Genomic DNA, 18,960 nt, shown 5'->3' on the forward strand with positions numbered 1-18,960 from the left:
GCCAAATTTACGCTCGATCACGAACTCTGGCGCTCAAGCAGAAGGCCTCTCTACATGGCTCCCCGCTCGAGCGTGAAATTCCCCGTTCGAGTGGACATCCATGTCTGCAAAAATGCTGGGAGCACGAATTTCCCGCTCGAGCGGCACTTCCCCCGCTCGAGCAGACATCAAAAATTCTGGGTTTTCCAGAACACATTCTTGAGCTCCAATTCGACATTCAATGGTTCTAGGGATATGCTTTTGGCTCAAACTTCACATAATCATATACTAACATGGTACCAACACCCAATTACAACACAATGAAGCTCAATTTGACAATTTAATCACATGCATGCCCCAATTTACACCAAATTCATCACCAACATAATAATTTCATGTTCATGCATTCAACACTTACACCCTTGTGAATTGTACATGCATGTGGCAAATTAGTCTCATTCTTAACTTAGATGATGAAGAGAAGGTCAAAATAAGAGCTTTAATCAAAATCTCCTATGGATTATACATACTTTATGCTCAAACATGAAAATTATGGCGATTTCTTACATGCATGTGTTCTAAGACTTCAAATTCAACAAAACCAACTCAATTTCATCATAATCAATCTAACTCATGTTCTTGACCATTAATCAAACTTGAATTCACAAATTACAAACAAAAATCCATGAGTCAAGGGTTGATTACTCACCTAGGAGCCTTAATCTTCCCAATTTCTAGTTGAATCTTGAGTTTAACTTCCCAAACTCACAATCCTTGAGCCAAAACATGCAATCCTTCCTCTTTCCCTCTCTAGCCGACCCTCTCTTCCCTCTCTAAGAGTTGATATCAGCCAAATGATTTTAAAGAGAAGGAATTGAATATTATAAGGCCCTTAGAAAGCCCCACTAAGTCACATTATTTTTTATATTAAATAATTGGGGCACTAATTCACTAATTAAATCAATTTAATCTGATCCAAATCAATTTCCAATTAAATTTCACCGTAGGCTCTAAAAATTACGCTAATCACAATGGTGTAATCAATTTTTGTTTCAATGGCCGATAGGGCCTTCAATTTAATTCTCAAAGCAGATATTCAAACACATATTCTTACGGTGAACAGATAGAAATCCAAAACCACATATTTTCGCGTAATGGCGCACAAGATGATATCAAAATACACAATCACATTCATAATGAAGACTAATTAACATATTACGGAGCAGGGATATCACAGTTATATAATATAGCCTAACTTGTTTTGAAAGATTCCTTCAACCCAAACTAGAAGCACTGTTGTCGTACACTATTTCCACCATTTTATCAATTCAGTCAACTATAGAATATTAGCAGAGAGAGAGAGAGAGAGAGAGGTGCTATTTGATAAAGCAGAAAACTGAAAACTAAAAATTAAGTATTTGAAAACTGAATGCTAAACTTTTTAAATTGAAAAGTTGTTTGATAAAATTTAAGTACTTAACTAAAAATAAATTATTTGCTATGTATAAGATTAAATTTGAAATTTTTTATTTTTAAATTGTATATTTCAATTTTTATATTGTGATGGTAGTGGTAGTGGTAGTGGTAGTGGTAGTGGTGGTGGTGGTGGTATGATGGTGATGGTAGTGATGGTGGTGGTAGTAGCAGAGGGCATGGTGGTGGTGTAATGGTGGCGGCATGCATGGTTGTGAGAACCAAACCATGCATAGCATTCATGCATTTAATTATGTTAAGAAATATTCTCATCTCATTGGCATGATGCATATTATACGCTCGTTATGTTAGGAGTAGGGTTTTGAAGAACTTAGGAAACCTTAGAAAATTTGAGAAACTTGAACCAGAAAATGTTAGAAATTGGGCGCCCATGTGGCATGACCCTTTGAACCTTTTGAACCTGAACCTTTTGAACCTTATCCATGTAAGTTTGAATTTGAATTCAAAACTTATTTGGATAACCATTCAGGATATCTATATCTATCATATCAATAGATATGGATATATGGATAGATAGATATTGGTTATATATCAGATTATATGGTTAATCTAATATATTAAATTAGATACGTATATCAGATATACGTTATGTGATTTTTACCCATAACCTTTTTCCCAAACTCTCTCTCTGACTCTCTCCCATTAAACAACGATCAAGCTATTTTGCACTGTGATTTGTGTGGGTGATATTCACTATTGTAATATCACTCCATTGCTGGGTTGACTGATCAGATTCAGGAAGCACGTGATTTACCCACGAGGTTCTTCTCTAAAAGGTATGATTTTGGATTTTATCCGCTGCGTTATTATGCTTTATGATTTACATTGGTATCAGAGCTAATATGGGCATTTTCGTGCTTATTTTTATGCATTAAAATATGTGTATATTTTTATATAAATATATATACATGATATATGCATGAATATTAACAAAGGAGGAAGATGTCTTCATTTTTATGTTCATTAAATGTTATTTTTAATGCCATAAATGTTTTTATTGTGAAAAATGGAGTCCGAAAGAACAAAAATCGAACCAGAAAACACCGTGGAAGGCGGCGCGTGTGCCTCACGCGCTATATGACGCTGCCCAGCGGTTCCACTCGCCACCACGGGTGCTCACGCGCTCCCATGCGCCACCACGCGCTAGGCGCTCTTCCCACGCGCTCCACGCACGCGTTGTCCGCGCCCTTCATACGCGCGCGTTAGCCGGGCCGCTTCGCGCCGCGCCACGTGCGCAGCCACGCGTGCGCCATGCGCCGCGCCGCCGTTGAGCCGCTTCGCGCCGAGTTGCGCTGAGCCGCGAGCCAATCCGCGTGCGTTGAGCCGCGCCGTTTTTCCTCCGCCGGCTTGACTGCTGATGTTAAGGGTCTATTTGTTTTGTTTTTAAATTCTGAATCGCGTGAAATTGTCATAATTAATTTGTTATAGCTTTGTTTTAAGCATGGTTTGTACCGTTAGACTCAGAATTAATTTTTTTATCTTCTGTAAAATTTTGAAAATTTTATGAAAATAAAAATATTTTTCCTGAAATAATAATTCATTATTTCTGGTTTAAAATGCATCTGGTGTTGCATGATTAAGTTTCTGGGGCTGAATTTTTTATTGTAGACTACTGTTGTAGTTTACTATTTACTGGTATAGTTATAGTATTTTACTAGATTCTGGAATATTTATTTCTAATTTTATATGTGTTTATTAGTTATTTAAAATTCCAGAAAATTCCAGAAAATTTCAGAAGTGATATAGTTTCTGTTATGGCATAATTTGAATATTAAATACAGCATATTGTTATTTTTTGCCTAGAGTTTCTAATATGTTGTAATGAGAATAGCATGATTAATTGTTATTTGTTTAAATTCCATTATTAATTGTGACATAGCATGAGTTGGTTGTGAATCTACATTATGAAGCTATTGTATGGAATTAGAATTTTTTATCATGCTTTTAGACATGCCATAGTCAGTGGGAGGTTATTTGGTTGAGAGATATCTTTGTAGATTAACTCCCGAAAACCAATATTTTGCGCATAAATTAAATTAAATTTTGGATAATTGTCACCTGTGGCGCAAGAGATGATTACGAGCATAGCGGATTTTCGATCTTGCGACTTGTGTAATATTGTCACTATTTAATTTAGATTTTTATGGCAAAATTATATTATGCTAATCAAATTAATCCCAATGCGAATTTCTCTCTAAATTGACTTAGCTTATGGAAGTTAATTGGTTGACCTAGACTTAGTAAAGATGTTCAAATGTGAACAATGTAATCCTATTCTTTAGATGAGCAAAAGTCTTGGAGACTTTAGGTCAGACCTTAATTGAGCCAAAGTAAGGAAACATGACTCAAAGTCGCCGTGGTTTTGTTGTCTTGTTTGGCACAATAAAAACTAATGTGTGCGCTATGGTTAGCGGCATGCTACGTAGTTTTGGTTGGCGAGTTTTGGAGTTATGAAATTAGTAAGCCCTCAATAGATCTGTATATGATCTTGACTATTGAGCTGGGCAGATTGACTTTGTAGTTTGACTTGTAAATAATGTTACATCATTGGATGAAGTAACATTCAAGAGTCACGTCATCCAAGAAATGCGAGCTTAAATAAATTAGTCATTAAGTGTAAGACAAGTAGCCAGTATGAGCAGTGTTTTGCTCTCTACCCAATTATTGGGAGTGGATGGAGCAAAATTTCATGCACTATAATAGTGTGCGTTGAAATATCAGTGAAGTTAAAAAATTAGCGCTTAGAAGCTGCAAAATCTATTAACACTAAGTGAAAAGATTAGCACTTAGAAGCTGCTTAATCTATTAACACTAAGTGAAAAGATTAGCGCTTAGTGGCTGCAAAATCTATTAGCATTGCCGACTTGTCTTACTCTGGACACTTACTGTTTCCACACTTGAGTGTGAGACATGAGGAGGGGCTTCTTTGTATGATTCCTTAGCTAAGCTAACGTTTTGAATAACGTTTACCACTAAGCGCAAACGTTGCAGCATAGTAATGAAAAGGTCAAGGCTGACAAGGTTGTTATGACTCTAAGAATTTGACGCATCGCTTGTAAGAGCATTGTGTTGAATTAGACTCTTTAGCCTAATTCGCGCTTAAGTTACTTCAGGAGCTGTCATAGTTGATAGCTTATTCTCTCATTCTTGTGGATAGTAGAATTAATTGCAAGTAACTATGAAGCGAGAAACAAAGATGGCAAGAGGAGTATCGCCATTTTTCAACTAGATGCAGTAAAGTGTATAGAGAATAAAATTGACTTGAAGGTGCAAGGGATTAGCACTTACTAGTTAAATTTGCGACTTAGGCGCACTTGATATCTCCATGACATCCTTTTATGATCTAGTGAATATGAATTAGTCGTGAGTCATTACCTAGTTGGGCCTAAACCTTTAAAACTTGTCTTCAAGAACTCACACATTAGGATGATTGGAATTAGTTTATGACATTGGTCATGAACCGGTGGCTTATTATACTTAATCACATTAATGAGATGATGACATGATGGTTTGAGTAGGCCTTCTCGGGCCCACTCGCTTATGACATCCTGCTCTCATGTGAATGTGTAACTTTGTTCGCAATGGTTGTGCACAAGTAAGTAGGAAAGCCGTAGAAAGTCAATTGTATTGGCGCATTTAGTCCACTATGATATTTGTGACTAGATATGTGCGAGGGTATGATAGCTAAGTCTCAATCTCGACACATTTATAGATTACGATACTCATCTGAGTCAAGACTATTTGATCTCCCATAAGTCAAAAGTTTTGAGATGATTTTTGACATTGCACATATGAGGTCGAGATCAATTAGATAAGAGCTTTTGTGCTTTTAGTTTTGACCAAGGTGGCGAGTATCTATTTGAGTTATTTTTTAGAAAGCTCTGTGAAGAGAGATGGATGCTTAGAAAATTGATTATTCCTAATACTCAATAACACAATGGTGTAGTAGAGATAATGAATTAAATATTGTTAATGCTAGGTGGATAATGGCGCAAAATGTTTCCCAATTGGGAATTGCACTAGTTTGTTGCCTATATCCCTAACTAAGTGCCCTCCATATCAGATTTTACACTCCATTTTGAGTAATGGGTTAGCAGAGAGCCATCTATGGGCGATCTGTAACCGTTAAGCAACTTATCTTTATTTTACTTCTCATAAGATTGCGAAGTTAAGACCTAGGATTCTATAGCGCATTATTGTATGCTGTCTTGTAAACACAAAGGGTCGTGTGGTGCATTATTGTATGAGGTCATGCAAACTCTCCGGCTCATGTGCATATAGGTAAGCAGCTTTGTGGTAGTGTAACTAAGTCACATATTTTCTTAGTAAAGGTGACGTGAATAGAGTTTTGGAACTCTATAAGATAGAGAATTCTAAGCATAGCACTTTGTGTAGCCTAGTTGAGAATGGAAAGAAATTTTCAATATCCTAGGGACAGTGGGAGCGATGTGCCTACTAATGGATTACTCCATTAGAGAAGAATACTTTACATTCTTAGTTGCGTGGTAGCGAATGTGAAAATTTTCCACGTCATCACTAGGTGATTGAGAGCGAAACATTCATGATTGCTCCGTAAGATGATAAAGAGCCTAGGATAATGCCAAAGGCTCTAGTCCCCTGTTTTTAGAAAGTGGATTAATGTTGCGCAGTTTAAGACAAAGTCTTTGAAGATTAATCATTTCTATAATTTGGTTGACTTTCCATTATGAAGCGAAACTGTTCTAAAGTTATGCGTAATTTGGATAGTCATTGTTAAGGCATAAGACTCGCTAGATACCGAAAAGTCGCACTATTGAGGAAAGTGTAGACCATGAGAAGACTTCCTCCTGGGGAGTGAGGTTATTTTGACTTAGGCTATGATTGACATAAGTTCGGAACATTGATTTGTAGACATTGTGACCTAACTTTCTTGTTAGAGAATTGGATAAGTAGATCCGTAGGGATTTACCTTCTACTTTTATGGTGAAAAGTTAGGAGCGCAAAAAGGTTGCTAGTTCCAATAAATCTTTTACAGCCTAAAACAGTTATCCAAATAGTGGTTCTTAGATTTCATCAAGCCATGATAGGCCAACGATGATCGATGAAGACCACTGAGGCATGATCAATGGTCCAAAAGAAGCTTTTCCTTACTTAGTCATTATGAGCCAGGAATTTATAGGGTTGTCGCCACCTAGGGTGGGCAGTCCTCTGTTTTAGATATGATGAACATGGGTGATGTAATTTATATGCTCGGATGTACGATCCTTAGGGATTGTTTTGGGAGAATTCCTATTTTGTCTTCGATGACTTATATAAGGAATATCCTAGAATGATTCTAGATGCAAAATTGCAAACCCATTGACTTACCTATCGGTAAAAGCCAGAGCCTTAGCTATTGAGTGAATCCTCAGATTGTCTTTGGGAGAAACAGATGACCTATATTCCTTGATTTTTTCTTTGTTGTGGGAGCCTAAAGTACGCTATGTGGGCGTATTCGGCATGATAAGTGTTATCTTTGGTAAATGGTCAACTGAGTTGTTTAGACATTGACCTTGCTCATTAGACTGTGGATAAAATGCTTTACTAGTAGCATATTAATTTGCTCCTTGTAAGATTCAATGCGCTAGTTGGGCGCATCTGCGTTAGTTAGGCGCATTAAGAATGAACGCAAATTGGTCACCAAAATATCTTTAAAGAGGTTATTGCGCTAGAATTGTGATCTTAAATCACTTCATGTGAGGCGCACATGGTGGATTCCGTTGTATATACTTATTGCAAGAGGTGCTGATAAGGCTTATGTTTGGAATCTATAATTGCGCAAGCTGTGGTCATTTATTTTATTTTTTTTTTAAATCGATCACTTATTTTGAGATGATGGGATGTTGACACTATCATGGTTTGTGTCATAATGATTAGCAGATGATGATGTCAGTAGGCAAGATTGGCTCACTCACACGAGCAATCGCCCTTGGTGCTTGGGAGCGAGCAAGGATGAGACTAGTGATTTATTTTTATTTGGAGCCAAGAGAGGCTTAAATAATCCACTATATATGTCGCCTTGGTTACAACCAAGATGAGGTTGTGTTAAGGATCAAACATGGACATTAGTACCCACTTTCCATGTTGTGCCTGTTATGATTAGCCAGATGCGAGATCTCATTTGGCGCCTTGAAGGCGAGCAAATAGAGAATTCGGGTTAGGCGCTAGAAAGCGACTAGACTAATATCTGTACGGTGTATCGAGTATGACGTCACTCTTTTGGAAGAGTTACTCCACCGTAGCATGTATTCATACTATATGTGCTTGGCGACCGAGTAATGAGGTGAGAGAATGGATCCCTGTTTCCTCACCGTGTGAGTCTTACGTGTCATTATTGATATGACTTTCATTTATGTACCCTTTTGTGACTTTTGACTATGTCATAAGGTAAGGGGTTGATGTTCTGCTACTTTGGTATGTTGCCTGCGGTCATGTATGATTCGGCCGTAAGGGACATCACTGGGAAAGCGGTCAATCCTAAACTAAATGGCATGAGGGCAAAGGGAAGATCATCTAGTATTACACCACTGTTGTATATTCACTGCCGGCAACTCACATCGCTCTGTATGAGAGGCGAATTGAGTGTAAATATATTGCAAGAATTGAGAGGGTTAAACATGCTCTTTTTGAGGGATTAGAGATGTTTTTTGGACCGGTGTAATTAGATGGGTCTGGGGTATATGAGACACTATTTCTGTTCTTTTTGGGTTGATGTCTCTATGCTGGCTCATTTTGAGTTTCTAGTATAGAGCTCCCACATGCAGGTGTTCTCAGCAGTCGCACGGTGCAGTGGCTAGTATGAGATTGTTTATTTTTTGGGAGATTGAGATAGAGATGTGGCAGTGTCATGCCAACTCATGTCCGAGTGGGAGATGTTAGAAATTGGGCGCCCATGTGGCATGACCCTTTGAACCTGAACCTTTTGAACCTTATCCATGTATGTTTGAATTTGAATTCAAAACTTATTTGGATAACCATTCAGGATATCTATATCTATCATATCAATAGATATGGATATATGGATAGATAGATATTGGTTATATATCAGATTATATGGTTAATCTAATATATTAAATCAGATACGTATATCAGATATACGTTATGTGGTTTTTACCCATAACCTTTTTCCCAAACTCTCTCTCTGACTCTCTCCCATTAAATAACGATCAAACCATTTTGCACTGTGATTTATGTAGGTGATATTCACTATTGTAATATCACTCCATTGCTGGGTTGACTGATCAGATTCAGGAAGCACGTGATTTACCCATGAGATTCTTCTCTAAAAGGTATGATTTTGGATTTTATCCGCTGCGTTATTATGCTTTATGATTTACAGAAATCAAGGATGAAAAACTAGGCAGGAAAAAGGAGTTAGGGAATTTACTTGAAGTGAATTTTTGAATGCCTAGATAATTTAGAAAGCCTTAAGTGAGGACCTTAAAGAACTTAGTCTAATAAGTAAAGACTAATGAGTACTTAATCATAAATTAAGTAGGATTACCAAAAACTAATTAAGATTAGCTTAAGCCTAAGTAAGGTTAATTAGGCTAACCAAGATTAAAACTTAAGTAAGATTAATTAGAACTGTGATAACCCAAAATATTTTTTTTAAATAGTCAATGCATAAATTAATTGAGTAATAATTAGATTGGAGTGTTGTGAAAAGTTATGTGTGAAAATGGTTCTATTTTTGAAATAAATTTTTAAAAAATATATATATAATTTCCAATCTCAGAAATTATGAAATTTTTATTATGTTGTTCTTATAAGAGTCTAGCATGTTGGATAAAAATTTTGGAATTTAATGGTGTACATTTATTTTATGTGAATTTGCAGACTAATTGGTGTTTAGTTTAATTTATAACAGAATTTGAAATTTGAGTTTTGGGTGTTTGGACTATGATTTGAGATAAATTTGTTGGGTCTATTTTGGTATATAACTAGACCATGTTTGACTTATGGATGCGACCCATGATTCAGATTTGATTTAATTTGAGTTTGTTTAATTACTCATGTTTAACTGTTTGGTCCTTTTTAATTATGTGATTGGTAATTATAATAAATATTCAATAGTTGATTTTATGGTGTATACCATATGGTGAAAATTATATATTTTTATAGTGAATAAAATGGGTGTATATTTCGTGGTGAGCACAATATTATATTTTGTGGTGTACAAAAATGTTATATTTTGTGGTGAGAAAAATTATATCATTTTATAATTTATATTATAAAATTTTGAGGTATTATTACAAAAATTAAATATTTTTGGAAAACCAAATTTTGGGGAAACCAAACCAACGTGGGGTTGTCCTCCATGCCTCTCCCTTCTCTTCCTTTTTCATCTTTGGTTTTCTTTTGTGGAGCAGAGAGCTCAGTGTCTCTCTCTCTCTCTCTCTCTCTCTCTCTGTCTCTGTCTCTGTTTTGTTCTCCATTGTTGCTCAACTTTGAGTTTTAAATGGGAGTCCTTAGAGTGAGATTTTGCAAAAGTTTTGTAAATGAAAGTTGGAGAGCTCATCGTGATCTTCGCCATGGTGGTCTCGAATTCATGATCGGGCGATGTTTGCATTTTCGGATTTTCTTTTCTTCATATTTGAGGTAGGGACTTTCTTTATATTATTACATTAAAGCTATGTTAAGGATATTTTGAGAAAATAAATCATTATAGGAGGTATTACACATATATATTTTTTAGATTTTTGTTTGGTTAATTTTTGGAAGAAAATCATGTTGAAATGTTAAGAATGTTGATATCTTGAACTTGATTTGGAAAAATCATCTTGTGTTGATAATTTTTGCTAAAATCCGAAATTAAATTTTCATAGTTGTATGGGTGGTATGGAAAATTTATTTTGAGAAATATATATTTGAAATATTTTTCATCTTTGCTTTTGGAATTTATTTTTGAGAAAAATAAATTGATATTGAGGAATATTGTGTAAATTGTTAAGTTGGGAATATAGAGTTGTTTTGGGATCAAAAAAAAAAATCTAAAAGGTGTTATATTCATGATATTTTATGGAAGGTGATATGTTGATTATTAAGTTGTGTTCATTTTTGTGAAAATGAAAAAAAAAATGTGTAATGTAGACTTTCGAACTCATAACCTTGAAAATGTTACTCTTGGGCATATTTTATAATTTTTGAGGTAAATATCATGTTGATTAGGTAATTTTAGAAAAATTTGTGAAATTGTTATTTGTAGAGATTTAGGGAAAATTGGCTAGGGATGAAATGTGGGTGTATTTGAGAGATGAGACATGTGAGGTTAAGTTGGGCGTTATTAATTTGGAAGATGGTGAAAATAATGGACTTACTAATTTGATAAATTAAATTAGTTTGGTTAATATTTTAAATCCTTCGTAATTAAAGAGGTGTTATTGGGTTTAATTCATAACTTTAATATTATGAGATTAAAAGTGACGAAGTTGACCAAGTACGAGATTTGGAGAAATAAGCAAGATTAAGTTGATGTGGTATGGTAAGTTACACTAGTTGAGTAATGTTATAATAATAATTTCATACTTCAAAATTTTTATGAGATATTTGAACGGTTTTGGCGGTCTTTGAAAAGAAAAGAAAAGAAAAGAATGTGATTTTAGCTCGTTTGGAGCAAATGGATGAATTGGATTAAAATAAAAATGAGTTATTAAAACTTTTATTTATTTATTTTCCATTGGTTTAATTTGATGGGGTTAATATAGATAATTGGAAAGTGAACACTCATTTTATATTTTATAATTATAGTCAAGAGGAGATTTTGATATAATTGATTAAGTGTTGGAATATTCACTTATGCTTAGTGAAAATTATGATTGAACTTAAAGATCCCGATATTTCAGTTGCATGAGAAAATGAGAATTTGATTTTATTTAATATTTGGGATGAGGATGAGTTTTAGAAAGATTGTAATTATATTTCATTGATAAAGTATGTGAGTTAGAAATTGATGAAATCTTGAACCTGCTTTGGTGTCATATGTTATTGCTATTGATGAACCTATTATTTAGAAGTTTTGGTTTTGGTAACGGTATAGGATTACCATGTTGGTGTTTAAATGAGATTCTTGGAAAGATAAGAAAATGTTTGATTTTGGAAGTTTTGTTGTGTATAAAGAATGCTGTTGAATTGTCTTGAAAAGACTAAGTTGGATGTTGTTGATTTACATGTGGTAAATACATGAATATTGACATTATTATATTATCTCTTGCTATTGTATCATGGTATTATATTGATAGAGATATGGAAATTGATTACAATGGAGTATTGTGTGGTGGAATTGAAATTGGAACTATTCTAATGCATTGTTACATATTGCATTGCCATTTCATTTCATTGTTATCATGGATTTCGAATTGCAATTGGAAACTATTGTTTGAGAAAGGAATTGTTTTTGTGAAACAAGATCATTTGGATTTGTTTTGGGTAAATACGTCAGTAAGTCCGGATAGGGGGTGTAGTTTGATATTGGTTTAAGTTGGTCTGAGTGTTCATGGTGAAAGTCCAAAAACACGCGCGGAGGAAGTACCATTGCCCTTCCGGTGAGAGACCGGTAAAGTGGGGATTTGGTAGTGCTTGATATGCCTACTTGTAGACACCGGCCTAGGGATTACCTGAGTCGTATTTACCATATTGGAATTTTATTGAAATTGTTGGATTAATGTGTTTTCAAATTGGCATTGTGCATAAGATTTTCAAAGGATGAGAAAAATATTTTGAGCACGACATGACATATGCATTCATCTCATAAGACTGTATAAAATATATTTGATGCTTTGTTAGATGTCATTATGAATAGTTTAATTTTTTATTCAATTGATAATGAGATAATTGAATGAATTGAAAAGGATGTCATGTTGCTATTGAAGTATGTTTATTGATTAAAGTTAACTGATTGTGGTTAATTAAATAATTTGGATTTAAGAGATTATGTAATAGAATCATATGGCTTGACATGATATAATTTTACATATATGCATGAGTATCTTTGTACCCGCATATCTTCTAATGTTATAATATGAGATTGTTTGGTGAGCTAGTAGTTGCTCACCCCCTGCCTGTACATGTGTACAGGGAATGTTTTTCGGATTTGAAGATCAAACAACGGGTTTTACCATTTCATAAGTGTAATGTAGTGATGGATTGTACTATTTCATTTGTTTGTTTGGCAGAGTGTTATCTTTTTGTAAAGAGTAGTGTTATCTCTTTTATTGTAAGCCTTAGGGCATTTCTTTTATTCGTATGTAAATGTCATTGTTGTATCACGAGAGGGAACTTATACACTTAATTATTCATCATTTCATCCAAGGATGAATTATCTATTGTAAATGAACTTAATTAATGGATTTTGGTAATGTTATCCGAATAATGAAATACGGGGCGTGACAAGAACTAAGCCTAATTAATCAGCCAAATGAGGTAATTAGTAAACTAACCTAATTAGATCTTAAGTTAGAAAGTTAGAGAAAGATGGAGAAGGTTAGAGTTCTTGTGTTACGACCCGCTCCCCGTACCCAAGGGTTAAGCATCGTGATGGCTAGTAACTGAAGTTACCTACGGCCAATTCTTGAACAAATAAATAAACGCGAGCGGAAGAAATATTTAAATGAGGGTACCAAAATAATCATTGGAGCTTCTATTTTTTATTACAAAATGTATTGGTCAAAAGGCCGATATTTACATATAAACATATCATAAAAATGTTGTGTGTGTCTATTCTGCAGCCCCGCATCTAAGACTTTCCAAAAGCTATTTCCTGAAAATTGGTAAACAACTATAAGCACATGGTAGAGTGAGAAATATTATACCAAGAGTATATGGGACACGAAATAACCATGGATAGTTATGTAGCTAAAACATTTACTTAACTCAGTTTGGTAAATAAATCATTGGTAAACAAATCCTTTAAGTAGGAAAACTGAAATACAGAAATTATGAAAGTAAATGAGCATAACCACGGTACAGAACATAACAAAATAGAGGTTATAGAAGTGACAGTCAGAACAGAGGTACAGATTCAAGAGGTGGCTCGTACGGATTCTAGAGGTGGCTCCCACAATAGTGTAGCACTTTGCTCCGTACAGCACTTTGCTCCGTACAGAACAGACGTCAATAGATCCATGACAAACAGAGGATCACAAAGTGGTCAAAAAGAGACCGATGGTTATTTAAGTCCCCTAAGGCATGGGACTCCCATGGTGGTACTTACAAAACATAATTGTTTATAAGGTCATAGTCAAATATTCTTTAAAAGTAAAACAAATATATCCATGGGTTTCTTTTTAGCAAATAGGGTTCAGAAGTTAAACCACGTAACTGAAACATTAATATAGTTTATAATAATTTATAAAACATAGCTTATATAAAATAAATAATGGTAAGTCAAAACATACATATAATATATTTTGGTGACTCAAGATATAATATAACTCACCTTATCTTTAATACCTTACTCTTTCTTTCCACTATTAAAGACCCTTTCGACTTCCACTATTTTTTTCCTTTCTTTTCTTTCTTCTTTCCTTTCCTTTTTTTCTTTTTCCTTTCTTTTTTCTTTCTTCTCCTTTCTTCTTTCCTTTCCTTCTCCAGGTGTGACACGCCTCCCATTTATAAGAGGGAGAGAGCATATGTGGCAGATTCTATAATAATTATAAAGATTTATTCTTATCCTTAATAGATATTTAATTAAATTACACTTTATCTTATACTAACAGAAAATTAATTATTTAATTTACTATCACACCCATTATTATTATTATTTATTTATACTTGGACTCCTAAACTTTTAATAATTATATTATTTTACAATATTACACATAATAATATATAATAAATTATATATTTTTCGAACTAAGATTAAATAATATTAGTATAAATTCTACAGAATAATTAAAAATCTGGGTTGTTACATCTTGAGCTAAGAGGAAGGACAAGGAGAAAAAGAAAGAGAAAAGAAGGAAATTCAAAGAAACATTGGAATTCAAGCCTAGAAATCTCAAGAAAATCATCAAAAGGTAAGAAACTCAATCCTCTTCCATAATTTCATGTCAACAACTAGCTACAAATTCATTAGAAACAAGTTTGGAATGATTGAAGTGAAAGGAAAATAGGAAAGTTTGAAAATAAGAAAAAGGATTGAAGAATTCATTGAAAACTTAAGTTTTGAATTGGTTTTATGATAGATTTGAACTATCTAATAGATATAATATGAACCTACATCATTTATTTGAGCTTAGGAAGCCTTGGAACTTGATTTGAGTGATTGAAAGTACAAGAACAAAAGAAAATTTTGAAAAGATTTGGGACTTAGATTCAATTCACCTTTTATTTGTTTAATCCCTAAATCCATGGTTTTAAAAACCGGACCGGACCAGCCGGTTCAACCGGTGACCGGATGGGGTTCCGGTCCGATCAGCCCCCTTAAATCGGCCAGTTGTAAAAACCGGCCTATTTATTGAAAACCGGTGAACCCACCGGTTAAACCGGTGAACCGGTCACGGGTTGATCGAACCGGACCGGTTTCAAATTCTTTTTTTTCTTTCTTTTCTCTTTCTTTCTTATTTTATATATATATATATATATATATATAAAATGTAAGAATATAAGAAAATTTTAATTTGAAACTCTTTTTCAAGGGTCTCCTCTTGTGAGGAATCCCATTAAGAGCTTGATGAAATTATTGTGAAAGTCTTCACTTATTTATAAGAAAAAAACTCTTTCAAAAAAACTCAAAAATCCATGTGGGATTCAATCAAATGTATTGGAGGGAATATTGAAATTTTGATATCCCTCCAAAATTTTTGCTTTCCTTTCAATTAAATTATTTGAATTAAAATCATATGGAGGGAATATTAAATATTTGATTTCATCTTCCAAAATTAAAATTAATAATATTTTAAAATATATTATTATATTTTTCAGTAAAAAAAATATTAGGACAAATATTTAAGATAATTTAATATTTTTAATTTATAATTTTATTACTTATATTTTTATTTAAATATAATTTTAATATATTTATTACGTCACGGTTCGATTCCGGTTCAACCCGACGGTTGAACCAGTGACCCGTCCACCCGATGCCTTTTCCGGTTCGTTCACCGGTCCGGTTTTTAAAACATTGCCTAAATCAATGTATATTCATGAGTTTTTATGGGTTTTACATTATATATATATATATATACACATATTAGGATGTTAGGAATCATGTTTGGGACTATGGAAGTGTGAAAATTGAGTTGAGAACCTTGAGAACAGCGAAGAACAGCCCAGCCCCGTGATTGAGTTCTTCTCCCGCGCATGCAGCAGGAAGCATTGCACGTGCGGAAATGGTCCCCGCACGTGTGGCCAACCAACCTAGAAATCAATTCATCACTATTTTAATTGCACGTGTGGCTCTGTTCCACTGCACGTGCGGTTTGCAAGGTTTTGCCTATTTCATTTTCTTCGACCCTTGGACACCCTTATACGTGTTTTGAACCTTATTAAATGTTGAAATACACTTAGAAACCAATCTAAATCGAGATAAGTTACAAAAGAGAAACCAGAGTAAAATTAGTTCGACTATTATGCTTTTATTTCATCGGCATTCGTATTTTGTTGCGTAGATCAGGTCATTAAGGGATTCTACCGAGCACGAGCCATTTGTGAGTAGTATTATTGTAATGTTATGTTAAAATTGTTTTAAGTCTATTGATATGCCATGATTTATGAAATTCCCATTTTATCACTGAATGGATGAATGTCCTTTATTTTACTTAAAGTTATCAATGGCATCTTTAGATTAGTCTTAAGTCATGGGGGACAGCAACATGGTCCATGACCTATTTGAGATCTTTTAGCCACCTGATGATGTGGCGTTGTTTAACTAGTACCTGGGCCGGTTATTCCATTAAGTAGTTCTAATGGATTTACCATATATCATGCTTACTTATGGAATGTAATGTATGAATGTAATGTGAATTGAACCTTTGTTATAAGCTTGGAATTCATTCATTACCACCTTACCATAATATTATTCACTAGGCTTGGCTTATTCTTTATATATATATATATATAAATATATATATATGTAGGTGATCAAAAGGAGGAGCACCATTAGTGAACATGGACTTTAATATGGAGTTTTCTTTGTTTATCTTTTTTTCTTTTTGTTATCTTTTATCCTTTTGGGAGAAAGCTTTTGAGAAGTGAGTTTTATGTATAAGCAAGTTCTGTACTTAAGGATGTTATGCTACACTTTTGTTCTTTGTATATGTAAATGATGTAAATTATACAGGGAATAAGCAATAAAGATATGTGTGTTCTTTCATATTACTTATGCACTACTCTTGAACTTATGATTAACTAATGGAAGTTCTGCTATTTAGACCTATATATATATATATATATATATTAGTCCTTTGTGGTTTTGTTAAGGTAGACCTTTGGTAATCAAAGATTATTGGCTGATTACCACTCCAGCCTATAGGGACGGGTTGGGTCGTGACAATGGTAGTAGTAGCGGAAATAGTAACGATGGTAGTAGTGGCCATAGCGACTATGGTGTAATGGTTGTTGTTGTTGTGGTGATGATGGCAGCAACGGCAGTAGTTGTGGTAGTGGTAGTGGTAGCAATGACATGGTGGTGATGGTGGTGCTAGAGATAGTGATGGCGCTGGTAGTGGCGGTGGCATGATGGTGGTGGTGGTGGCATGGTAATAGCGATAGTGGTGGTGATAGCGGTAGTGATGCTTATGTTTGATATTTATAGATTTAGTCAAAATTAAGTAAGTTTCATATGGCTTAAATTTTTCTTAAATTTTAATCTACATTTTAAAATATATTTAAATTTTTAAGTGATATCAATTGTGATTATCAAACAGACTTAATTAATTATCATTTAATATATTTAATTTTAAGTGTAAAATCATAATATCAAACACTTCTGATTTTCCTACTAATTATCCCAAAATAAATCAATGTGACCCATGTCGTTTTAGTTGTATTAGGCAGAATCAAATCATTTTCCTTTATTTCTCAATAAACAATTTGACCCACGATCGAGAGATAAAAAAAAGGATTCCATTTAAGTATAGAAGGTAGATAACATAGAAAAATAATTTTTTTTTGAATTTAAAATTAATAAAATTAAATGAACACTATCTGACATAAACAAACTTTTCTACTAAAAAAAAGGATTCCATTTAAGTATAGAAGGTATAAAAAAAAAGGATTCCATTTAAGTATAGAAGGTAGATAGCATAGAAAAATATATATTTTTTGAATTTAAAATTAATGAAATTAAATGGACACTATTTGACATAAACTAACTTTTCTACTTTATTTATTTATTTTTTTTTTCGTAAGCAGTTTAAAAATTATACTTATTGAGATTATTTTAAACACCTTTTTTTCTGTATATTTTTTTAATAAAAAGTCAAAAAAAAAATATTTATTTAAATTATTCTAAATACTCATTTTTTCAAAATCAAAAAATATATTTATTTAAATCATTCTCTTTTTTTTTTTTTTTTTAAAAAAAAAAAATCATTCTAAACACTCTTTATCAAAAAAAAAAGGAAAATATTTAGTAGCTCAAAAGGTTCAAATCTGTCAAAACGACATCGTTTTACACACATTTACACTCAAAACGACATCATTTTAAATAATTTAAGCCATTTAAATTACAAAATTTTAAACTAGTTGACATTGTTAAAAAAAAATATACTTATTTAACTCCTCATCCCCAATTCAGAAAAAATGAGAAGTATAAAATCAAACGTCACCCACGGGTTACAATTTCAAAACAATTCGAACACGCCCTGGCGCGGTTTTGCAGTTTTGCTGGGCTTTGACAAACCACCCGAAATACTCCGATCCAAGGGCATCAATCTTGACTCAAAGCTTCGTCTTTTCGCAATCGATTGGTAAAACTCTCTGAAAGTTGTGCGATTCAATCAATGATAAATGGAGAAGCAGAGGCGAGTGGTGTGCCCCGAGAACGATAATTTGGCGGAGTTCATGTGGAAGAAGAGGCAAGAAATGGCGGAGAGACCTAAAGGGATTTTGGAGAACATCGAGATGACTCTTCACAAAGCATACTCCAATGTGTGCAACTCCAAGAGCCCCATTAGAACCCTCAAAGACTTCTCCCAAATCAAGTAAGTGAACCATCCAAAAAAAAGTTTAAATTTATTTATTTATTATTATTATTATTATTATTATTATTGTGGAAAATGGGTTATCTTTTCTATGCTGCATTGAGGTGTGTTGCGGGCGTGTAGTGTAAAGAGAAAAAAATTGGGAAAATGTATGGCTTTGATTTACTTTTATTTGGGTACTAAGAACAATAACAATTGAATTTTTTTAGCTGATGCTAATCTAGTAAATTTGATTTAGTTGAGGACATCAAGAACCGAAGCGGCAGATGGATAAATTGTTGCTTGGGTGCGAGGCACAACGAGAGATAGATAGGTAGTGCAGTGA

General features: G+C 33.7%; 1 protein-coding gene across 1 annotated transcript in view; it reads left to right on the plus strand.

Annotated features, from left to right (window-relative positions):
- The first annotated feature begins 18,196 nt into the window (after positions 1-18,196).
- The window catches only part of MUS81 (Restriction endonuclease, type II-like superfamily protein), a 96,479-nt gene continuing 95,715 nt past the window's right edge, over positions 18,197-18,960 (plus strand). Inside the window, exon 1 of the mRNA XM_082915623.1 lies at positions 18,197-18,635. Within this exon, the coding sequence (XP_082771749.1) occupies positions 18,442-18,635 (194 nt within the window). The 5' untranslated portion in view covers positions 18,197-18,441. The remainder of the gene's footprint in view (positions 18,636-18,960) is intronic.

This window comes from Camellia sinensis, chromosome 2 (genome assembly GCF_055761805.1).
Source record: "Camellia sinensis isolate YWXY chromosome 2, ASM5576180v1, whole genome shotgun sequence".
Classification (NCBI taxonomy): domain Eukaryota; kingdom Viridiplantae; phylum Streptophyta; class Magnoliopsida; order Ericales; family Theaceae; genus Camellia; species Camellia sinensis.